Raw genomic sequence first — 24,875 nt, 5'->3', positions numbered from 1 at the left:
GTGGTGGTGTGGCCTCTCTATGAAGACATGCAGCACCAACAAAACTAGTGTCTCCAATTCCTGACGCACAATTCCTGAGCAGTGCTATTCCTTCATCTCTCCCTAGACACATGTCCAGACAGACACCGCATATAAATAGAGGGACCCAACAACACATGCAGGGCCTTCTCCTTCTCCTCCAGCAGCCACCGGATCAAAACAATACACCAGCATACAATGACTGCACACATTACACAAACACAACACGGAGGCAGGAGGAATTAAAAATGCCAGCAGTGGTTAATAGGATAAATAATCAGTGGTGTCAGGAGAGAGGCTATTTATAGAGGATATTTCTACACTGACCGACGGTTTTAGCTGTTCACACACTCCGTGTTGTTTTTTTTTTTTTATTCTAAGAAAAGGCATCGATGAGAGAGGCCCGAGATCGTAACACCCCCTTAATATTTTCATCACTGCATGCAAATGTGTCCCCCTCCCATCACCCAGCCTGCCTGTTTTCATTAAGTCACTGCAAAAAAAAAAAAAGACAAAAAGAAAAAAGGGACGGAGTCCCAGTTCAAACTGATAATACAGCATCCAGAGGCCTTTTCATCACTACATCCCCCCTTCTTCTCCTCTCCTTTCTCCAGCATCACTGACAGGTTTAACACCCCCCCTCTTCCTCCTCCTCCTCCTCCTCCTCCGGCTCCGCTCACCTTCCCTCTGCGGCGCTCCGAGGGCTCTCTCCGGGCTCAAGTACGACATGATCCCCGCCAGCACGACCATCACCCAGCAGTGGGGCCGCATCGTCGCCGCGTCCGGAGCGACGGCAACAACAACACCATCCGAGCGCCGCGGCCGACTGTCGGTGTCGGTGTCCTCCTCACTCCGGTCTCCCCCGCCACGGTCTGTGCTGTCTCCGGGCTCACGCTGCTGCCGTCTCCGTCTCCGTCTCCGTCTCCCTCCTCCTCCTCTCCTAATAATAAAGAGCGTCTCCTCTCCTTCCTTGTTGTGCTCTCCCCCCTCCTCTTCCTCCTCCTCTTCTTCCCTCCTCCTCTAATCCGCAATTAAACACGGTGTGTGAGACTCTCTATTGTGCATCCTCAGCCCGCTGAAAACAACCACCCGCTATTCCTCCTCCTGCTATATTTAAATATTTCTCTCCCCCCCTCTCTCCTCTCCTCTCCTCTCCTTCTCTCAGTGTTGGAGGTTGTCTGTGTTTTTCTCCTCCGCCAGCCTACGTCAGACTCACACGGCGCATTGTCATGGTCCGGATCATCATCATCATCATCATGATGATGATGGGGACAGAAAAAAGAACAAAACATACCTTTAATACCATTCCCACATGGAGCTCATCATGTGTAGCAGTGGGTTTATATTGATCTTGTATTGGATTTTTAATCCCGAGGAATCTCACCTTATGGGGACCTTTGGGTGTGTGGTGGGATTCTACAATGTTACTCTAGGAAACAATGACAGTAAAACAACAATAGAAACCCTCTTTTCTGTAGGAGAAGCAGATGATTGATCCAATTAAATGTATTTGATGGAATAGTTTAAAAACAAACTTGATCCATGTAAAGCTAAACGAAATAAATAAAACCAAAAAAAACCCTCAGTATGAAATGTTGCAGCATTCATAACAATCCATTGATGGACTCCCTCTCTTGAAGGACTGAACAGAGGTGTAGTGGTTCCAATGCTCACGTCACAGTGGGACTAAAGTCCAGGCTTAGGGGCTTTTCTGCAGGGGTGTCAAACACATTTTAATACAGCATCATTTCATCTTCAGTGGGTCGGACTGGTAAAATATTTCCATAACAACCTTTAAATTTAAAGTTTTTCTTTGTTCTGGTGCAGAGTATATGTGATTAAAGTGTTAATATTTTACAGTTACTACAACCAAATTACACTAATCTCAATATGAAGCCAATTTTAAAGATAGTTTTTGGTGCAAAATAAAGTGAAATAACCCACACACACAAAAAAACTTCTCTGGTGCATAATGCACGTTTTTATAAATTCACATGACAACATGTCTTTGAACAACGTTTAAAAAAAAAATCAACATTTTCTTTAACATTTTTTCCAATTTGCTTGGTTTGGCAGGCCGGATTGGAGTCCCTTGTGGGCCGGTTTTGGCACAAGTGGTGTCTAGTATGCATGTTTTCATCCTAGTTTTCTCCACTAAAGTTTCCTTTCAGAGTCCAAAAACACGTATTTAATGTTGAAGTTTCTTACACTTCCCTAAAATGAACTTAAATTGTCACTCTTGTTTAATTCATTCTATAGGACAGAATTGTTTGTATCAATAAACTACTAAACTTTGTTTCATTACTTATTTCATTTTAATATTCCACCTCGCTCATGTTAGTTTGCACATGAAGTATGTTCGCAGTGTTTATTGCTCACATCTTGGCTGGTATTTCAACACAGTAAGAAAACAGGCACGTACATCACAGTTCAATTCCACAAACTACGGCTCAACATGAAAATGTGAAGCAGAACAATATTAGTGGTAATGTTAATAACCTGCTGTTTTGTTAGAGAAGACCAGATTGTACAAGAGAACCCAATAATTGCTCCAAAGTGTTGCACTTTAGTATTGAAGTACTGAGAAGATGAAAAATGTAGACTGATAAAAACACATTTTTCATATTCCATTCCAACAGCCTGTGTGAATGTTTGTAAAAGGTTCCACCAGTCTGTTACATCATTCACACTGCTGAGTCCGATCCACCAGTGTTCAATATGTTAAAAAGTAAAGTAGGACTTCCTTACACAATGTGTATATATTTTGCACGTGAGCTTGGATTGTGCGACTGTCATCAAAAGAGAAAAGCTATAAAGTGGGGCCTGCAATGAATCCAATCGTATCCAGAATTATTTTGATCAAGAATGTCGTATTTTCTGCCAATAAAGTTTTATTCTCTCACCTGTGGTGAGCCTCTTTGAAACATGAGCTCATCACTACTGCAAACTAAAGGCAGAATCCGGCAGGGTTGTTGTGATAACACCAGATTTGACCACAGTGCCGAATAATTGCTTTAAAAAAAAAATCCTCTTAATTATAAACGGTGTGATATTTTACATTATTTGTTCAGAAATTAAAGAAGTTATTTCCCCAGCTTTTTGATATGATGCAACAAAAAAAAAAACCTTTCTTCCTTAATCATTTTGACTAATGGAGTGTAAACAATGCCTCTGATGTATTTGCGCGCCCCGGCAAGTAATGACTGCATGACTGTGAGTCACCATCATAATACCAGGATCCTGACTTTACAGCAGCTGAGTGCATCACAGACTCAATTCAATGAGCTTTTCCTCCCGTGAAAATCGCTTTCATAAAAGGCTCTGCAATAGCAAAATAATTACTCAAATTAAACGGTGACTGATGTATTCAAACCAATTTCTTTAATTCTCATCGTCGGTGGTTTTTTTGCTCGCATGCCACTGTTGATAGTTTCCTAACAATGTCTTACTTTTGTTTCAAAATCAAACAACATACATAGATGCAGAGGACAAATGACCAAATTCAAATATTTCAGAGGTTCGGTTGGAAGAAAAAAATGTTTTCGCTTGAAAAGTAACAAAACGTTAATTGAAAATCTCCAATTACAGCAGGTTCCTCTCCACCCATCACATATTGGTTAACCTGACTTATCATGCAATGTGCTTCCACTTCAGAGGCTCTCAGTTCTGACGGCCATGTTGACAGTTGTTCACAGAGTGCCGTCTTTGTTGACAGCCTGGGCCTCAAACCCCCTGTGATGGCAACCATCTGCCCTGCTGATGCGCTCATGAGCCAAACACTGCAGCTGAACAACACCCTGCAACCCCCACAAGCATCATTGCTGTTGTGAAAAAAAAAAATATATAAATCAATAAAAAAAAAAGAAATAATAATCGATCAGGGTTTAAAATGATGTTCAGTTCAGCTTCGGTCTTGTGCCACTTGGCCGTTCTCGTCACGACTCAAGATTTCAGAATCTCGTCTCTCCAGCTATCCCGGTCCCTCCGTTGTCTTTTTCGAGCGAGTTCTGGGAAGTAGGCGGTGTTGTACGGCCTCTCTCTGTCGTTTAATTCAATGGCAGGCTCCTTCCCTTTGCTGTTCCGCTGGTTGATCAGAGCCTGGGCTCTCCGGCGCTCCTCCGCCTCCCTCTGTAAGCGCTCCGCTCGCAGCCTCTCGATAGAGCTGCAACACACCGGAGGGACGTTTCGTCATGATGAGTGAAAGAAATGAATAAAAACTGAACGGTTTCTGAGAAAACTAAATAATCCCAGCTCTACTGGGAAACATCCACCCTGATGCTCTTACCTCTCTCCACTGCTCCTCGTCTCCCCTCTGCCTCTTTTATCCTTTTTCTTGTGTTCCTTCCTGTCTTTCACGCCGAGCGCCTTCTTCATGTCTTTCAAAGGGTCTAAACTATCCTTCAACCTGCAATCCCTTTTTTCTCGCTCCTCCTCGCTTATTCCCTTCCTCTTCTCTTTTTCTTTCTTTGCTTCTTCTTTTTCTTTCCCAGTTTTCATGTACCACGGCGTCACCTCAGTTCCTGGCTGAGGCCCCAAAGACACCAACAGGCCGATGGCGCGTTCCTGTTTCTCCTGATTAAAAAAAAAAAAAAGAAAAAGGGTCAAATCTAACCTGTGGTGGCTTCTAACTTCTCCTGTCCAGTTGACGTTTTTAGTTTATATACATGTACTTACTGTCTGTTTTATTAATTACAGAAAAATGAACATGGTTATACAAAATTTGCACAATATTGTATCTTATTTTTTACTTATATTTTGGACTACACAGACCCTCACTAATGATTTTAAATGTGTGATGAACCTGTGCATCCGCAGGGGCAAATGTTTAGGTGTACATAAAGAACATCTTACTGAAACATTTAGGGCGTGTGAACACGTTTCATCTCCATGACAACCTCCATCCACTCATGAAGGCCACAGGACGAAAACCCTGACAAACTACCGATTTATGTTTCTATTTATGGTATCTTTATGAGTGAGCTGCTGCATTGTTCATAGTCTCCACTGTAAACTGTCACACATAAACGTGTCGTAGGAGGACGGAGTCGTAGTAGCAAAACAAGAGGCTGAAAACATGTTTCTTTCCAAGTCCTCTTTGTTTTATGGGTGATGGAAGGAGGAAGCTCATCTTAACCACATTTTAGTAGAATAAAACGGTCGACAACTAGGAAGGGCTCACCTTTTCCTCTCTCTTCTCTTTGATGTATTCCTCATTCCCCTTCTTTTCTGAGGACTCCTCCAGAGGAAACAGATTGAGATGTTCCAGGGCTCCACCCGGTTTGTCATCGTCATCCTCTTCGTCCTTTCCTTCTCCTCCTGCCGGAAGAGCGGCTCTGGCTTTCTTCCTCAGGTACTCGGTACGGGCCTGTGAAAAACAAATATGTAAAATGTAATTGTACAAAGAACTGTATCACAGGGAATTGTTAGGTTCAGCTTTTTTATTTAATTATTCTCATGTTTCATCTGCTTCAAAATCTATGTGTACATTTTCAGGTTGAATGGTCCCATTATGACTGTTGAAATGCGTTTTGCTCAGTGAGAAGTGGGACCATTCCCACCTTCCAGTTACTTATAACCACACCAGTACTGCAGGATTTCTGCAAATGTTGTTGATGACACATTCATGAGGGTCAGTCCTGAAATGTCCTGGTAAAACATGCAGGGCAGTGTCTCTCGAGGACCACCGCTGGACACTGCTGACAGGCTGTGTCTGCAAATAGGAGCCCACTCTCAGATGAGTTGACCGACTTCTATCACAGCACCTCCACCTACAGCGGTGGGATCTGGTACTCTCGCTGCACTGGAGTGAAGAAGCCTGTAAAAAGTGGAGCAGCGGCTCCTCTCTTCCTCCCTGATCTTGAAAGACTCCACACACCCTGAATCCAGGTCAACGAAAGAGAGACCAAAGAACAGCACACAGTAGATCCCAGGGCAGTGACCATGCTGCGCAATGTTGGTAACTATACTTATTCATGCTTTGAAATCATTTATTATCAGACTACAGAATAATATTATCCACACAGATTAATGTATAGGCTGCACGATGCAGTGATTGGTGCTCTTGCCTCACAGCAAGAAGGCCATGGGTTCAAATACCGGCCAGGCCTTACTGTGTGGGGTTTGCATGTTCTCCCCTCGGTGTGACCGGGTGTGTGTGTGTGTGTCGTTGTCTTGTCTCTGGTGTTTGCCCTGTGATGAACTGGCTACCTGTCCAGGCACATAGTTTGCCGGGATTCGCCTCCAGCGCCCCTGAACAGGATATAAGTGGTATAGAAGCTGCATGGATGGAGATAAATTTACATAGACCAAATTACAGCTTTTGCTCAATTGCACATTTTACCTGCTGCTAATGGAGTGAATCTGTCAGATGAGCAATGACAATTGAATGTATTTCAAAATGTATAGATAAAAACAAAAGAAAAGTATAACAACAAAGAGACACAAAGTAACTACAAACAATTAACATGACCCAGATTCTCCACCTATAAAACATAAAGCAACAGGTACATGGCAACAAAAATATGTATACTGTCCACATTTAGCAAAGCAGTGATGATAAAGACACACAAATAGTCCAAAGTGACACAGAGCACCAGAGAGGAGATACAAACTGTTCACACTTAGATGTGACTGTTTTCAAGTCTGGTGGTTATCACCACCACAGCCATCATCATCATCATCATCACCTCTTGCTCCGCACGCTCCACGCGCCGCTTGGCCTCGCGCTCCTCCTCCGCGGCCTGAGCCTCGTCCTTCCGCACGCGCGCCACATTGTCCTTGTTGCGCACGTGCCAGCTCTTCTTGGGGAGAATGTTCATGTTGCCCTGGTAACAGTCGATACTGTAAGTTAGCTGACAGCTTCTCTGCTCGGGACAATACTCGACCAAATCTAATCTTTGTTTACATATAAACCACAGGACGTCAACAGCGGAGTACAACCAATAAGGATAGAAGATTAAAAGGCGGATATTTTTTTAATCATTATTTGTACACTTCTTGCAGCTAAGCTAACGTTAGCCTGTTCTTGTTTTCTTACACGAGTATTTTGTGTGAAAGACGCAAGAGGGTGACACTTAATTTCCCCCATTCAAATAAACTCATATTTTCTCATTTCCAGCTTTGAAAGTGGCCGAAAACACTAACATGAACCTGTTAGTTGTAGAAAGCTGCTCTTACTTGAGTCTGCAGTCGTCCACCGGAAGACGTCACTTCACTCAGGAAGTAAACAAAGGCATCCGGCTGAAGCAATAACACTGTTGTGACACTAGGGGGCACTGCGACCCCTCTAATATCATGGTAGAACATCAGGGGAAAGACAATAACAAACTGTCTTTATGCAAAGACCACCAGAAAAGCACGTTGCAGTTATCATAAAGTCATCACAAGTACTCTATGTATACAATCTTCAAGACGTATTGTCATTCTACATCAAACCTGTTTAGGGCAGAAACGGTTTAATTTGTGAAGCTTATCAGTAGAAGATTGTATCCCACTGGCAAAGGTCATGACTGTGGTTCTGAGCAGGTCCTCAACCTCCAACTGCTCAGGTTGCATCAGGAGGGGTGCGTCATAAAACCTGTGACAAATCAAACATGTGGATCCTATGATATCCCCTGAAGGGAGCAGCCAAAACCCACCACCACAATCGGACCCTCATAAATCGTCAGTGGTGACGAGGAGGCCAGATCCAAACGTGATTCATATTTCTGCTGGCTTGGGGAAAACAGCTGCAGAAGAGAAAACAACCATTGCTTGGTCTGCTTGATCATGCACAAGTACACTCGAGTCGCCTCCCAGATGCTCAAAGACTGAATACATCCTGATTTAGGTCATTAAAGGGGTTGTTTACATAAAAATGATTGGCCTTTACTTTGGAAGCCTCTCTAACACAGAAGTATTTTTTTTGCATGCCTGCTATGACAAATCTTTTCTGCTTTTGTAATGCTCTGATGTTCCTTTGCAGAAATTTCAGTTAAGTGGTTCTTGGTGGGTTCTGTCCAGTATGTAACTTATCTTTCACCCACTATAGCATTCATTCTTGTACCCCCAGCTTGAATAAAGTGGGCATAGAAGATAGATTGATACACTGACAGTGACAATAAATGAGACATAGATGTTAAAGTGATGCATATTATCAAAAAACTACCTCAGTAGAGTCTTTATATTTTAACTAACAGGTGTTTTTCTATTGCAAGGTTTTGGAAGATTGCAATAGTATACTTGACCAATTTAAAGACATTGATCAGTAACTTACAAAGGTTTTCATTTTGCCAACGTACTGGAATCAAATGAGGCCCCAAACAACTTTTAGTATATCTCATTTTAATGCTTTATACCTTATAAAAATGTTTTCATCATGCATTTCTCAATCATGTTGCAGCATTGACTGATGAAACCATGTTTGCACAAGGTATAGCAGTCTGTTATGTACACAAGTTCTCTAAGTTGCTTTGTCTGACTAAATCCTTCAATATTGTGCAGAGTGATTTGGGCTTTGAAGTTCCCGAGTCAGCTGCCCAATCTGCTTGACCAAGAACTGCTTGTCGTGGCCTTCCTGTAAAACAAAAATTAAAAAAACAGATACCTTTTGGAAATCCGAAAGGTCAATATTTATTTACATTATGGCAGAGAATAATTTCAACAGCTTACCAGTTTAAGCTGACTTCTTAGTAGCGCAACACTTTTCCCATAAGCAGCAGCTAAAACGACGAAGTAGCACAACACCACACTGTCAGAAGAAAAAAGACACTGTTACAAAAATACAGTGGAGAGTAATGCAGTACGCAGATTACATACAAGCTGATTTAATCTATTCCAGAGCATAATATTTGCATAAAGCAGAAGGGCTCACCATGATAACACACACAGAGGGATGGAAAAAGCCTGGGAGCCAATGAAGAAGAGGAACTCCTGTGTAACTTCAGAGAGGCTGTAAAAAGATTTTGGAACAACTGACCACATGCTGAGGTAGAAACGGAAAGGCCCGCAACCCATCGATGGACGGATCCTGTAGGGAAAGAGGATAACTCAGTGTATAATACACAACAACTGACCTGCAGAAAAAGGACATTTATTATTTCTAAATAAGACTCATGAGTACTCACTCAGAAAGACTGTAAATCATAACAGCCGTGGCCAAACCCCAGCCAATCAGCAGCACCACCACGAAGAAGAAGGTGGAGGTGGTAGATCTGAATGTCCTCAGTGCAGGCCGACAGTTATAGAAAAGTGTGATCTGTGGGTAAAAGTGGCAGTTGGGGACACAAACATGAATTAGACTCATAAAATCAATAGTTGAGATTCATAATGCCGAGGTGTGTTGAAGCTACAGCCTCACCTTCTTGAAATAGAAGAACATGACAAACTTAACGGCATTGATAAGAGGGAGCAGAGGACAAAACAGAGCTCCAATCCAGACCACAGTCTGACCATAAACCAGTTCCAGGACACTGTAGGAAACCGTGAACTGTTGACGACCAAACCACTGAATCAACTTATTGGAACAGTTGTCCACCACCATCCTGATAAACACACACAGAAATTACAGCTGAATGTCAATGTGAATAACCACTTGTCATATAAACTCCATACATCCTGACAACCTTCATGCTATTTAAAACAGATGTTGACTCTCACAAGATGATTTGTACCTGCGTGGAAACTCCACCAGGACGAGCACAGCAATGTTGACGAGGAAGTCAAACAGAGTCAACTTGTACATTTCCTGCCCCAGGCGCGTTTCCCAGCACTACAAGGTGCAACAAACCAGAACAAATACGCAAGTCTTACAAAGTGGAAATGCTGAAATGTTTAAAATGGAAGTTCATTGGAGTTCAAATCTAATGTCCAACCAGTATGGCACTATACTATTGTCGAATTGACATTTTTGTACGAACAAGAAAGTTAAAGGTACAGTATATAACACATTTGGTTTAAAATGTCTAACAAAATGAGCTGATTAAATAAAAAAACAGCTGTCACATCATTGAATTCATTTTTAGGTGGTGTGCTGTAGGTACTTGATTTAGCATGTTAATCAATGAGCCCCAACATTGAGACTGCACTACCAATAAAAATATCAGATTATACAGTAAACTCAAAAAGAGGCTGGAGCTACAAAACTAAGGGTAATTATTAAGTAAAAGATAAACTGGTTGTTACAGTGACTCAGCTACGGAACTCAGAAAAGTGACATTAGCACCTTTAAGACTAGTTTCACACGTTTTACTAATGAGTAAAATGAGAAGTCAGCCGCTTACTTAAAGCAACAATTATAAGTGATAGAAAAAAAATTTTTTCTTCTAGAATTACTCAGACTGAAAAGAGTGCAAGCTAAATTAAATTGACGTTATTTGATCTGTTTTGCGGTTAATTCCTGAATCTCACTGACACGTATAGATAAAAAAATAATCTTAATACAGAATCACTTGCTCATATAAACAATCCTCCCACTGCACTATGATCTAAAATTCAAGAACCGTGTGGCCTGAAGTACAAATCAAAAGACATCTTTGAGTATACATTTACCGGATAGTCTTTATGGTTGTAGAGGCATAATTTACAATTTGGACTGTCTGTGTCTCCTTGACATGTGATCTGCTGCCACAAAGTGAAGAGGAGGACGCCAAGACTGATCAGACGAAGAAACACAGCCCTGGAAGACAAAAGCATCACCACAAGTGGCAAATATACGCACGTTCTTCAATTCAGTAGAACAAAGATACTAATACTGAATCATCTACGCAACTTCATTTTTTTTTAAACTAAAGAGTAAAAAAACCAAAAACGGAACAAATGTAATGCACAGTAATTAATTCCGCAGTAACTCTCTGAAGGACATTTTTATTAGATGTTTCTGTGCTTTCAGCTCTCAACTTTCTCAAATTCCTTATAAAAGAGGCCTCAGACGGGTGCTGCTCCCTCATCTGTTATCTCGTTCACCATGTTGCTTTATAGCCATCCTTGTAGGAGTCACATTAACTGGCCGTCTTTTCTGCATGTGAAAGTCTCCCCTTCCTGTTTGTTCTCAGCAGTCAAGATCGATGATACTTTTGCAACTTGGCAAAGACTAAGAATGTACTTGGCCTTTAATAAATGTATCTATTCATCCCATTGTTATTCTTTAGGGGATACTAGAACTGAAAATGCTTTGAAGGCAGTTTAACATAATTTTGTGAAGCAAACTCTTGCTCGTTCCCTTTGACGGCTTTATCCAGTTGCACCACAGTTGTATAATTGTGTACTTAAACAGTGTGATGTAGACTACAGATAAACAGGATCTAACGGTCATTGTGTTTTCACCCCTTAGACCCCCACCTTGGGCTGTTTCTACATTGGATCAGAGCAGACTAAACTCTTCTTCTACAGTGTTTGTAACTTCAGAAGACACAAAACAACGAAGATCAAAGGATCTAACAGAATCTCAGAAGTGCCAGTACAAACCGTAATAGTGCCAGTATGACAGTGGTGCTGGGGGAATATCGCTCTATCAAAGCAATCTGATCACACATCAGTGGCACCACAAAGTTTCCAGCTGTGATGACAATGGATGGTAGATACTCCAAAATCAAACCAAGGAACCCTTCTTCCCTGTTTTGCTGTTTGGCAAAAAAATAAATAATTGCCAGTGTCACCTCAAGCTTCACCCACATCACATTTGAAGCACTAAGCACATTTTGAAGTCATTTACCTGACTGAAGTTGGTGGCCACAAAGACGGCAAAGAAAGCTGCAACGATGAGCCCAAGTGCAACAAAAAACATTGAGACACGCAGAGAGTACAAAACTATTTTCTGACCCTGGGTTAGAGCAGCGGCCCGCCTCTTTATGGTCTCTTCCTCCAGATCCACCTGGCGGAGCGAGACAGAAGCATTGGGGTGAGGAGGCATCTACATGAGTGTCATTCAGGCGGAATGGTTAGTGTGTTCGGAGAGAATAAAAACCACCGTGACCGCCACATTCACGTTAAGTAGGAATGCTCCCGTCTGACCTGCAGCCGGTACAGGATGTTTCCTTGCTTTAGTTTGGTGGCTCGGTCTCCTAGGCAACCATAGTCCCATCCACAGAAGATGATCATGCTGTAGTTACCCACGGTGCTGCCTCCCGTTGCCACGGCAACTCGAGCTGCAGTCCCCATGCTGCGTGCGAGCAGCCAAAGAAAAGATACAGATGTGAGTCAAAGTAACTGAACTCTGGATTTATGCCTTTTAAATGTCACCCTGTCCACTGATATCACTGATCTAACTAATCTGAATCTTCACCAAGAGGAGTGTTTGGAGTGAGACTTGCCGTGCAATGATGCAAATGAGACAAAAGGCAAAGTAGAAGACTGCCGTGAAGAGATAGGCAAGAGGAATGTTGTAGGAAAAGTTTGTGTCTCCCACCACGGTATGGTTGTAGTAGCCATAAAATAGATATGAATACTCCATAAAACCCTGAAAGTGGAGGACACAATAGATTACAGCATTTCTTTTATCAGCTGAAATACAAATGCGATGGAAAGTATATGGTCACTGGGCTGCATATAATCAAGTGTTAGTCAAAAGAGCTGGGCCTTAGTATTGTTAGTTACACGTTTATGTTTGTGCTTGTTGTCGGGCAGCTTGATAAACGACGTCATGATAGACAACAATCCAAGCATTTACAATGTTTTGGCCTTTTGCCTTGCACTGCGTGGACAGTCTATCCTTCATGTCTTTGCAGGACATTGGAGTTTCTCACCGTTCCTGAGAGTAAGTCCAGGAAGTAATTATAGAACACCATCAAGCCTTGAGGATTGGGATCATAGTTGAAGCATTCCTCGGGTCCTGGAAAACACAGTAAGCACAAACCTTCAGGACCTCTGCACAATAATTTCCCTACTCCTCACCGGACGGAAAGGTCCTTCTGTCAGACAAACCTTTTATAATGTTTATAAAATTTGAATCCTCTGCAAATGCACAGGGTGAACTATTATGTTGTGATTTCTGAGGGGAACTCTATGACCACCTCTGCTGTCTCTACATTTACTCCTACGAACAAATCAGCTGCTACGACAGCACTGTTGCCTGGAAACTGTTGCATTAAACTGTGAAAAGGCTCTCTGCGTTAATAGGAGAGAATGATGTGGAAACACAGGGAAAGCAGAGCACAAAGGAAGACACAGAGTGTATCTCTGCCATACATTACCAATGTGCTGAAGGAAAATGAAATCCTGAGGTACCTGCACTCTCTCTGAAGCTGCTCCCCACGGATCTGAAGACAATGCTGGGTATCAGGACGAATCCCGCAATCAGCAAGAAAGAAACAAAATTTAGAACCACCAGGAATCGCAGGAAGAAAAAATAGGACTGGACACCACCTCCAAAGTTTCCTGCGGGGAGCAAAAAGAGTTCAGCTCAAAATGCAAACTAATATCAATGTAGTGTAGATTAAGAAAATAAACAGTCTGGAGAGGGCTTCAATAACGTGCTGAATGTTTACCTCCGATCTTTTGCAAAGTCTTGTTCCACAGAGTCAAAACGTTAACAACGTCTCTGGCGTTGTTTTTGAATTGACGGAGAGATCTGGACCTTTTCATTTTCCAAGACCAAGAGCTGGACACCGCAGGAGCCTGCATCTCCTGCACCCGTCTGCGAGCCACACGTTTATTCAATCAATGGAACAAATTATATTTCAAGTAAAGCATCATTCTTGGCTGGATGTTGAACTTGTAAATATCAATTAAAATGTTAAAGTTAAATCATGTTCCATTTTTGTTAACAAGTGTTCGAATCTGTGAATCACAAAAGGCAAAACACATATTTTGCTCGTCAAAGCTTTCCTCCTCTACTTTGGATTTCTTCACACAACTTCACACATGCTGAGAGAAAAAGTCATTGCATTGGTATGAAGACTGCTCTGTTTTCAATATCTCTATTTTTGTCTTATTGTGTAACCAGTTGCATTGTCTATTCCCCCCAGGAGACTGTTTGGCAAACGTCTTGGATGGAGAGAATTATGACAGACACACTATTGCAACAGCTCGGTCTTTAGATTTGTGTTGTTTAGTTATGATTCAACAGGTGATATTTTTAATGTTATATATAAACCAAAAGTCAGACATGCAGACTAGTCTTAGTAAGATTATAACAAGATAGTGAGCTGAGAGTGCAGCTGAGATTATCTGTTTGGAGTCTAGTTGTGTCCTCTTTAGAAAAAGTGCAGTGCTGGACTGGAACAAAAAATTGGCTCCGGCCTTTCTGGTCCTGAACAGGAACCACCGGATACCCTCCACTATTATTGTTGTAGTCCCCTTTAAGACATTAATATTTATCAAATAATTCACTACAAAGGAGAGTATATGATTGTGTGAAGAAGTTGACTAGTTGACTCACTTATCCAACAACATGACTCTTCAAATATGTGCTTCAGAATATAACAATACGAATAATCAGTTCTTTATATGAAAGGCCTATTTGTCCAGCCTCCTGAAATGATGCACCTAAGATGAATATACAAAAAGTAAGTATACTGAAAAAAAAAAAATTGTATATCTTCAAAACTACCAAGGCTACATGAGTCTAAAAAGAAAACCAACACGTGAGATTACCACAGAAATGTCTCAGAGTAAATTAATCAAGAACACAGTTTCAATCAGGACATAGTAGCCAAATTCATCCTGAAATCAGAAAAGGAATACGAGAAAATATCTGACAAAAATATTAACCATAAAAATGCAGGAGTGTCATTTTGTCACACGTATTTTACTTTCTAATCTAAGGTATCAAGTTGTGAACTTGTCTTTTTAATTTCCTGGTCACTGAAGTTATTCATTCTCGTCGAACATATAACAGCTTTTTGTTTGTTTATTTGTTTGTTTGTGTTTTGGGGCGGTGAGGGCGTCACTCTGTGGTCTTTCATGCAAACGAGCTCGTCTGTGCACAACAGCTGGTGCAATCTGAGGACTCTCAGCTTTCATAGGACACCATGTTTGTGTGGGTTGCATCACATTTGCACAAGTATCAAAGTGCTTTTTATTCAGAGCTCAAACATTTTTTTTGTCTGGTGCACAAGTTCCCTTTTACACATTTCAGCTGTCTCCTAATCGTTTTCATGGTTCCTAGTTAGTGTAATTTAAAATTGATAGTGCACATAACTATCTCAGCCCCCTGTAGAGGGAGCTCAATGACAGGGGGAAATGGGCCTTTACTTAAAATGTGTTGTATTAAACCCTTTACGGGAGCATTACTGTAGAAAAACGTCAGTATGTATGGAGAGTAGTCTGTCTGTATCTCCATCTGTCTGTCCAAACTGGGTTCGGTGTCACTATGTTAAAGAATCTGTCAGTGCGAACCGGAATCTTTTAATTGCGTCTCTCCATTAATAAATGACGTCACGACAAGTCAAAAGGGGGCGTGTCAACCAAGTGTCAATCAATCAAACCACAGCAGTCAGATGCGATGTCAGAATAATGAAGAATGTTTCTTTCATTCATTCATCACCATTTAGAAATAAAAAGCAGGCCTGGTATGGCAGGTGGACAACCTGATTAAGTTATATGGAAGATGGATGTAAAATATTTTCATCAGTTTCTCGCATTAAGACGAAGCATTATGTAACATTTCTGTGCGTTTTAATGGCTGAACTCTACAACTAACTAGTTAAGTCTTCACTTAAGTGGATTCTAAACTGCAGAATCAGTTTCTTACCGGACAGCTCTTTTCAGTGCCATGGGCAGAGAGGTATTTCTCAGCTCCCGGGGCTGTTCGCTGCTGTCCACCTCATCCTCCTCCTCGTCTTCCTCAGGACTGGAGCTCCGGATGAACTGATTGGAGCCTCCTGAGGGAATCTGTCTCAACCTGGTGGACTCCCCGAAGTAACCCAGACCTGTGGAAGGTAGAAAGCAGTGACTCAAAATGACACAGTCCAACAATTCAGTTCAACACACATGTAAATATGATGTGAAGTAAAGGTGAAACACCAGTGAAGCAGTCGTATAACTTACTGGAGGCTTGTCTCTGTAGTCCCATGTCCATCCTTGTCACGTACTTCGAGTCGTCCTGCTGTCTTTAAAAATTCAGACTCAAACAGAGACCTGAAATGTTGACGATCCAGGAATCACTTCCCTGTTTCCTCCTCTCATGGACTTTACTCCCTTTGTAATTAACCACACAGGTACTTCCTTGTATACTTTAACCCATTCTTTCCAAAGTGCTGGCTGCTATTTATCCACAATGTCCAACAGACACAGGAAGGAAATGGAAATATAGGCTACAGAAAGTAATTTATATTATTTAGTGAGTTCAAATAAATGTAGTATTAGAATCTGAAATACTTATAAAAGCAACAGTAATTATAAAATAGAGAAAAGAAGTAAATACTTTTTAAACAAGGAGTTCATGAGGAAGAAAAACAACAGGTTTTATTGATGGATGAAGATCTCCACATACATCGGCTCTTTGTTTGAAGAAACCAGTGTTGTCTGGTAACAGCAGGTCTGTTTGTGTTCACTGGTGCAGAAGAGTGGACAATTTCTCCGTCGGACAAAAACTTTTGTTTACCTGCTTCATCCTGCTTTTTAGCAAGAACTTATCAACAGATTAAAACAAAAATAAAAATAACAATAACAAAAAGAATATCCAGGTGACTGACAATAGGTGAGGCAGTGGTGATATGCATTCGACATGTAACGCAGGCACAAGCAGGGGGTTTTACATTTGGTGCAGTTTGTGAAGCCAAAGCTGGAAACACGGTGAGGAGTTGACGGAAAGATTCGTATCAGTCACGATGGAGCACAAATAAAAACAAAAACAATAAGTTCTCTGAGGGAAAAGTGTTGGCACAGAGCGGGATGATGACACAACACAAATCAACTTTTTAATCAGGTGGTCTTGGTTTCAAATTTGTAAGAAAAACAAATTGGTCCTTTTAATACTCCTCGCAAGAATTCCCATAAAAAACCAGAATCATCACAGTTTTTGAGACAAAAGTGAAGCAAATCTTCACAACGGTAAACTGTTGGCTGTGGCTAGGGCTCGGTCGATAATTCAATATGTATATATTAACTTTTAGAACGATAGCATTTCATATTATCAATCAATACATTTTTACTAAAGGTGTTAAATCCAACAAAAGTCACTCAAGTGTTTGTTTCACAGACTTGCACCTTTGGTCTCATTCAATAAACAATACTGGAAGAGTTCTCACTTGATTATAAGGTAATTTATACATAAATAGTCACTATAGAAAAATAAACCTCCAATGGTGGCAGTATCGCCCAGCCCGAGCTGTTCTGTAATAAATGACTTTTGTTGGCAGCTTAAGACTTTTGACGTCATTCTTGCATCACACGTTTGGTCCCGACCCTGAATGGTGGACGACAACACTACAGACATTTGATTTTGGCAGTGAACAGACTGTTGCCATCTTAAACATGGCACAATTACAGGCAAAACAAAACAAAACAAAAAAATGAAATAAGCCCACTCCAAACAAAGAAACATTTTGAATTCACGGAAATTAAAAAAAAACACACACAAAAAAAAAACAGAGGTTGTTATGTATTTAGGCAGGATCTGAAATGTGATCTGGACCTGACCTATACGTTCTGCTTAAAATGTAAACAAGCTTTAATTTCACCAGTTCTATTATCAGACAGTCCAGTGAGTCAATGTTATCACAATCACCACATGGATAAGGGAGCCTAACAAGGTAAACAAGAGGTTACCTTGTTAAATCTCAAGTGACACTAATTAAATTGCTTCGTTGGTCTCTTTTTCATGAGATAACTCATATTGACTTGTCAAACACCCCCCCCCCCAAGAAATACATTGCAAAATACCCAAAATGTGACTTTTGTTGTTTCCGAATACAACTAAAAATACACACCTTTAGGTTTTACAGGTCAGTAGTCTGTAACATTCTTTGAGCACAAACATTCCTAAGTACCTTTATGTTTTTACAAGAACTTAACTGAGTTTAACTTGAATGTTTTTCCTATCAAGAAATTGAGATGAATATTTCTCAAAAGCAATCATCTCGGACCTGTGAGATGTTTTCTTTTCAGAAACATGAGCGATGGTGCTGTCAAGGTTTAGAATTCTAATCTTGAAGTAACTTTTCTGCATTCAGTCCGTTTTCTCTGCACTTTTCTCTGTCTTCTCTCCCTCTTTTTTCGGTTCCTTGTCCCCTCTTCTCCCGTCTTTCTTTCCTCCTTTCAGCACACTTCCCACCACTATGCAGCAGACGGCAACCACGTGCATGCTGAAGTAGGTGGACGTCCAGTAGTTGATGGTGTCGGTGGCCCTCAGCAGCACGAAGCCCATGCACATGTAGTCGTAGGCCCTCATCTTCAGGAACCAGTGAACCCAGTCGAAGACGTTCTGCCCGCGAGGACCCAGCTTTGCCCGGACGGACGCCTCCATGGCCGACTCGGCCGCGATGCACAGGGGGATGGTGAGGAAGGAGAGGTAGTATCCTACATGGAGTCCGTGCCAGTAGGCGCTGATGAACATGGTCCAGCCGGCCCTGAGAGGTGAAAAGAGATGGAAGAAATGCTGAAGACCGAGAGACTCGTCATGTCTGTGGATTTAAAGGCTAGTTAAGGCGATGAAGCAGGTTGTCAAGTTTCAAATCAGCACATTTACCATGAAGATGGCGATGACATATTTTTTGTCATAGGACACTGTGCATTCACTGTTTGACTATTTTTTTCAGAAAATGTGCAGACATTGTAACACTTCCTAACAAAATCCCACAGTTGTTGAATCAAAAACACGTCAATGAGTTGTACCATGTTGGATGTGTGGCTGTGACGATGAAAACTGTGTGTTTTAATGCTGTAGGCAGTTTGGTTCATATTGATCTAATCCCACTCACACTCTCCTGCTCTCTGAAAAAACATCCATGGCTGGGAATACAAAATGTTGTAAAAAAAAACAAAAACAAAAAAAACCACTTTAAAATACTGTTAACAGCAGCTTGAGCTGAACAAAATGCTCCTACTGAGCGGAGGGAGAAGATAAATTGAACATTTCTAATCCATTTGTGAAAAAGTTTCCCTGGACCCGACCAAGCAGAAGGTCTGTGTTATTTTACTTAATTAGTCAACAACACAAATTGGGAAAAATAAACATTTTATATGAAACACAATATGGCTACATTAAAACTGTCTTGGATCTCCAAGATTCAGGTTGTTCAGTAACAGTTGAAACAGGCAGGCATATATCAGCATAACGCAGGAAGAACCGGCTGCATGTACCTGAGTGTGTAGGCTTTGAAGGGCGAGTTGGGGTAGATGTAGTGATGCAGCCACCACTGGACTGTCATATTCCAGTAACGCATGCCGTGCCGGACCTTCACACAGAAGTCTGTGTTGTAACAGTCGATGTTCTGGATGGTTTTGAAATCATACTTGTCTTCAGAGGTCGGATCAGGACTATAACCAGCGAGGAAGAAAAAGAAGAAAACAAACTGGCATGAAAACAGTTGAACAACACCACCGTTGGACCCACAGTACACTTTTCTAATTTTAAAACCGCCTTGTAATTTAAACAGGCGTAAAAACTGACACGTTCTCTTCTCATGTCTGTGCTATTCTTGCGATAATGTACCTGTACTTGACAGTAGGTCCACCTCCGGGTTTGGAAAGAGCCTTTTCTGGATAACAGCCCAGGCCTGCACTGATACAGCCGGCCTCAGCGCCGCACCAGGCTGCGTAGAAACGCATCCTGAACACAAAGAACACTGCCACCATGTAGAAAAACCTGGTGAGGGAGAGAACAAAGAATTATTCATCTGTGGTTACTATTAATATACAAAACAAAACAACTGAAGAGTTGCAAAAATGTCTGTCCTCTCTGGCGGTCCCTTATCCAAATCAAATCATTTAAATAACTGAATTATATGAAGCTGCAATTTTACCTTACTATGTTGGTGCAAATTAATACAGCTCTACAAAGACTATAATTCTTAAAACTGACAATTAGATTAGAGTATAGAAGATATTATCGGGCAGTGATGCACCGTAATAATACCTGAAGAAAAAGTTGTGATCCAAGAAGTCCTCTGTACGGACGTAGGCCAGCGGAAAGACGGAGTTGACAGCCACAAACAACGCACCGTAGACTGGGACGAGCTTCAGACGCTGCAGACACGGCTCGGCGCCGGGCAGAGCCAGCGGGCTCGGCTGCTTCAACCAGTCAATGTACGTTTGGAAGCGAAAGAACGGGCCTTTGGGAAGACGGAGGGATCAGACAAAGGAGTGAATGCAGGACAGTGGCAGAGAAAATGGACGATCGGGAAGGCACGACACGGCAGGGAGCATTGGAGGACAGTGATGTTGAAGAGGGTGAATGGGAACGGAGAGCAGAAAAACAAAGAGAGACATATGAAACGTGGAGGTCGATAGAAATACTGTTGATTTAATCTGGACTCACGATGTTGCAGAAGTGGCAGAAGGTGAGACAAAGAGAGACAACAGTTAAGATTCATGCAAAAGCAAATGAAGATCAACAGCGCAGACGCAGACACACACACACACACACACACACACACACACACACACACACACACACACACACACACACACACACACACACACACACACACACACACACACACACACACACACACACACACACACACACACACACACACACACACACACACACACACACACACACACACACACACGATGTCTCCAATGAAAAAATGTTAACTTCAACATCCAGTCCATCCAGGATATCACAGTGATATTGATTACTGCTGTATGAAAACCTTGCAATATCGATTTGTTTGGCTTTTGTGCAGTAAAATGTAGAGATTGACAAAGAATGTGAAATTCCTACAAATTCTGGAGCACAGTATTGATTTGGGCTTTAAATACTGAACTGCTATATAACTGCACATTTTGTGGAGGGACTGATTATCTTCAACACAGATTCCTTCCCCCAGTATTTCTCAGTGAAGACGTTTGCACAGACTTACCGGTCATTATACCAACATAACAGTAACTATAGGACAGAATGTCGTACAGCGAGGGCTCCAGGGCCAGGCCACCGATGACAGGGGACTTTGCAAAAGAGCTCACGTCTTTCTTCCTCTCCACATGGAAGCTGTGCACTTCATTGGCAAGACTCACCATCTTAGAGAAAAACAGCAGCACATAAAAAGTCTATGACCATGCTGAAACCACACTACGATTTGCTGATTTCTCTGGTCTTGTTGCATGTCTCTGTGTTCCTTTACCTTCAGTGTGAGCAGAAGCTGGATAGCGTTGGCAAAAGGAGTCGGTTGCGGCAGACCAAACCAAGTGACCAGTCGAAAGAAGAGGAGGTAGAGGAAGGTCCAGGTGAGGCTCAGTGCCGGGGCGTGCCTGGTAGTCAGAGCAACGTTCTGAGTGAGTTTGCAGGTCATCGCCACACTATCTAGTATCTACAGGCTTTGTTTCACATTTAGGAAGTCCTGATGTGGCCAGACGGTGACGTAAAGGTCAGAACTCTCACCTCAAAAAACATCTCTTCTGGACTATGTTGTTCACATCTTCTGTTATGTGCGTGCATGTGTCTTCTCCAGTTTCTACTCACAGTCATTCATTATAAAGTGTGTGTGTGTGTGTGTGTGTCAGCCCTGTGAATGTCTCATAACCTGACCTGGGTGCACATTCCCTCGACTCATTGTAAGATGTGATCGTCTCCAGCCCACATGAACCTCCGGTACAGTACAGTATATTTGTCCTTTGACTTTTTCATGCAATCATTTTGTTCTCCGGGATGTTTTTGACATTCCAGACTTCATAGATTCATTACTTGTTATATTTGGGAACACGACTGACAGATAAGTCAATATAGTTGAGTTGTAGCCGACCAGCTCTTCTGACCTTTGTACTAACTGAGTGAGTGTGAGTGATTCACTGAAGGTCTGTCAAATTGTGGATGCTGATGCCTCACCACCAGCTGCTCTTTATAATAATCCATGTTCCGATCACCGTCAGCAGAGAGTGGAGTGTGTGGACGTGACAGGTGGCGATAGTGATGGACAGGCCCAGAAGAAGAGCTGCTCCCTGCTTCACAGGCGGACCTGACGTGACAGAAAAATTACACGGATCAGCCTCCTACAACCTGACAGCGACACGGGGAGGCGGCAAGAGCACCGGAATATTTGCATGAAAAATGCAAATATGCAAATTCTTCTCATTTCCAACTAATGCGTTCTTCCCCCACTGGAATAAATATAGACCAACTTGACAGGTTACATGAAAACATCTCATTTTGAGCCTATTTTCTAAATGAATTCACCAGCTAGTGACAAACAATTAAAAATACTCCAGAAGCTGCTCCAAAATAAACATACCCCATTGATTACCATTAAAAATATACCAACAAATATGACATTTTGTCACATAAAACTGTACTTTCAGTTGCTTTTGAGTTTACCGACACCATCAAAAAAACCTGAATTCAGTTTTCAATTTTTATTTCATATCATTATTTAGAATAGTAAAGAGTTTTGGATTTGGCTCCTTGTGGAATCGATCCAGTCGTTCCTTTGTGAGGTTCAAAACAATAACAGCTCTTTTTTTAGTGGACTGGTATTTCAGCAAAATTACTATTGCAACAACACATCATCAGTCGGGTAAAACTTATATCAGCACTGGACTGCAGTAATCATGGGATTCTGCACAATTAATGTACTTTTTTTTTTAAACTTTTTCATTCTTTCTTATCCTACAACATACTATGATGGGTTTTGTTGCTCTCACAGAATTTCTTGGTATTAATGACAATGCGTTCTATTTGAAGCCTTTGAATCGTTGAATTGTTAGAAATTGGAGATCTTTTATGACTTCATATGACAAGGCTGAAGACAGCCCCAACTAAAGGTTAACAATGACAATGTCCTTCATTTTGCTTCTCTAATATTTCAGCCAAAATTGTCAGCATATCGATGGATTTTTTTTTCACGTGGTAGCACAAGCAGCTGAGAAATATACCCAAAATATTTTGCCCGTTAGGTTTGAACCGAACCTGAAAAACTCACTGAGGTAACGGAAGAGAAATCCAAAGGGGACGGAGGCAGCAAGAATTCCCAAGTACACCAGCTCATCGGGAGACATCGCTCTGCAGACACAGAAACACCCATCAACCCCAAACAGGCTCATGTCGTAGTGACGCAACGACAACGCAAGGCAGACATGAGAAATGTAACACGTACAAAGCCTACAAACACAATTCATAACAATACACCACGACGCTCATCATTTCAGAATTCATTTGCTGCAGTTAAAAGGAGTTTGACTTCAACAGCAACGTAAGAGTCTGGTTTAAAGTTGCACTGAGTAATACTTTATAGCACAGAAACGACACAAACAGGGACAGCTTGAACACAATTCTTTCAAAATATGTCTCATTGATTGTTATTCAACCACATTTCAAATTCAGAACGTTTACCTTAATTTGTTTTAGAGACAGCACAGGAGAGAAAACGGTCTTCATCAGAGGTCAACGGATCTGTTTGGGGCTACAGTTTATCATAAAAAGTTACCGCAGCGTCCTTCAGTAGTAATTTTGCTTCTCTCTGCAGTTGTTTTCCCCCATGAGTTGTTACTTTTGCTTTACTTTGTGTCCTTTTTGTTGTTGTTTATGCATGTTTCTTTGCATGTCAATGGGGTCTCTAGGTTTCATTCTCAAGTTATCTTTTTATTGTCACTCTGGGGCCCTCTCTATCGAGAATGTTTTTGATTTTGTTCAGTGATATCATATGCCTGGAAATTGTTAATTTCTACACATATTTATTAGTAAAAAAAAAACAACAACTTTGTGGCAAACCTTCAAGTGAAAAACACATTTACTGTGACAGATAAGAGATCATCAGCCGAAATATGCTCCAGATCTCCGATCATACTCTGCATGGGTGTTAATATTTAACACAAAATGACAACATATTGGTTCTGCTTCCATTTGCTTTTTGGGCGGAACCAGAGAAGTTCATCACCAACATTTTTCAAAGGGTATATTGTATACTTTGAGGTTATTTAGCATTTTTGCAAATTTTGTTTCCTTGTGTGTTTGGTCTCATACTTTAGGGTCCATCAGGAAACAGTCTAATTCCACATCTACTTTGTGTCACGTTTCTATTCGTGGACATTAATTCATATAACTTGTCTGTGGATATCGGCAGTATGTTTTGCAGTAGGCTGAGGCTGTTTCTCATTCATTTTTAGGGAAATTGTGGGGTTTTGAACTCTGAACTTTAAACTTGGCGCAGTACAGAACACCTTCCGTGTGTTTCGCAAGTGATTTCCAGTTCAGTTTGAGCAAGAGGTACTTGTTTTTAAACGATCTCTCTGAACGCAGTTCAAAGTGAAGAAGGCAGATTCTTCCAGTTAACCTGGATCATTAATATACACTCCGCATGCACGAAACCTGCCAACACATTTCTCCACCGAGGTAGCAGGTCGTCATACAAATGAGAAGTAAATATCTCGCTTTTTTAAACAAGCTCAACAACAGTTAAGGAATTCAGAGGCTCACGCGACAGTAAGCATTTTAGAACCAGCACAGTTAGCTCAGTTACCACTCGCTGATAACGAGCAGGTACTACTTTTAACAAGCGTTTATACTTACATTTCTGTAGTTTAGTTACCCCGGTTAATAGCTTTGCATCTCCATTAAACGCCCTTATCTTCATTAGAAGCTGCACATCACCACTCACACCCAGTGCTACTTCTCATTTCAACACTTCCGTCTTCAAAACTATTACGTCACTACGTAAAGGTCGACGCTACCATTCTACTCTTACGTGGGAGGAGGGCCGTACCATTTCCGGGTTCACCGAGCCATTTGCATCAATGATTTGATTATACACACATTTTTCTCATTGTTCGTAATGAGCGAAACG

General features: G+C 41.5%; 3 protein-coding genes across 4 annotated transcripts; all 3 read right to left on the bottom strand.

Annotated features, from left to right (window-relative positions):
- Positions 1-1,977: 1,977 nt before the first annotated feature.
- Positions 1,978-7,232, bottom strand: leng1 (leukocyte receptor cluster (LRC) member 1). The gene is made up of 5 exons (XM_080471683.1): positions 7,195-7,232; positions 6,705-6,842; positions 5,198-5,383; positions 4,304-4,590; positions 1,978-4,180 (listed from the first exon to the last, which is right to left on the bottom strand). Exons 2-5 carry the CDS (start codon positions 6,834-6,836, stop codon positions 3,961-3,963), a joined length of 825 nt encoding a protein of 274 aa, XP_080327809.1. The 5' UTR covers positions 6,837-6,842; positions 7,195-7,232; the 3' UTR covers positions 1,978-3,960.
- Positions 7,233-8,327: 1,095 nt separating this feature from the next.
- Positions 8,328-16,141, bottom strand: tmc4 (transmembrane channel-like 4). Of its 2 annotated transcripts, none has more exons than XM_080472091.1 (16): positions 15,982-16,141; positions 15,686-15,863; positions 13,479-13,627; positions 13,219-13,368; positions 12,738-12,823; positions 12,306-12,451; positions 12,007-12,154; positions 11,708-11,866; positions 11,461-11,615; positions 10,546-10,672; positions 9,669-9,766; positions 9,356-9,539; positions 9,123-9,253; positions 8,870-9,025; positions 8,668-8,746; positions 8,328-8,572 (listed from the first exon to the last, which is right to left on the bottom strand). In XM_080472091.1, exons 1-16 carry the CDS (start codon positions 16,010-16,012, stop codon positions 8,486-8,488), a joined length of 2,064 nt encoding a protein of 687 aa, XP_080328217.1. In that variant the 5' UTR covers positions 16,013-16,141; the 3' UTR covers positions 8,328-8,485. The 2 variants fall into 2 exon arrangements, with proteins under 2 accessions (XP_080328217.1, XP_080328218.1); XM_080472092.1 differs by having other exon boundaries at positions 8,975-9,025.
- A 233-nt stretch (positions 16,142-16,374) lies between these two features.
- Positions 16,375-24,743, bottom strand: mboat7 (membrane bound O-acyltransferase domain containing 7). The gene is made up of 9 exons (XM_080472585.1): positions 24,602-24,743; positions 23,016-23,095; positions 21,926-22,055; positions 21,225-21,351; positions 20,964-21,120; positions 20,012-20,207; positions 19,589-19,741; positions 19,237-19,413; positions 16,375-18,503 (listed from the first exon to the last, which is right to left on the bottom strand). The coding sequence occupies exons 2-9, from the start codon at positions 23,089-23,091 to the stop codon at positions 18,104-18,106; spliced, it is 1,416 nt and encodes a 471-aa protein (XP_080328711.1). The 5' UTR covers positions 23,092-23,095; positions 24,602-24,743; the 3' UTR covers positions 16,375-18,103.
- Between the last annotated feature and the right edge of the window lie 132 nt (positions 24,744-24,875).

Source organism: Lipophrys pholis (genome assembly GCF_963383615.2).
Source record: "Lipophrys pholis genome assembly, chromosome: 9".
Classification (NCBI taxonomy): domain Eukaryota; kingdom Metazoa; phylum Chordata; class Actinopteri; order Blenniiformes; family Blenniidae; genus Lipophrys; species Lipophrys pholis.
This window is presented reverse-complemented; position numbering and strand designations above follow the sequence as displayed.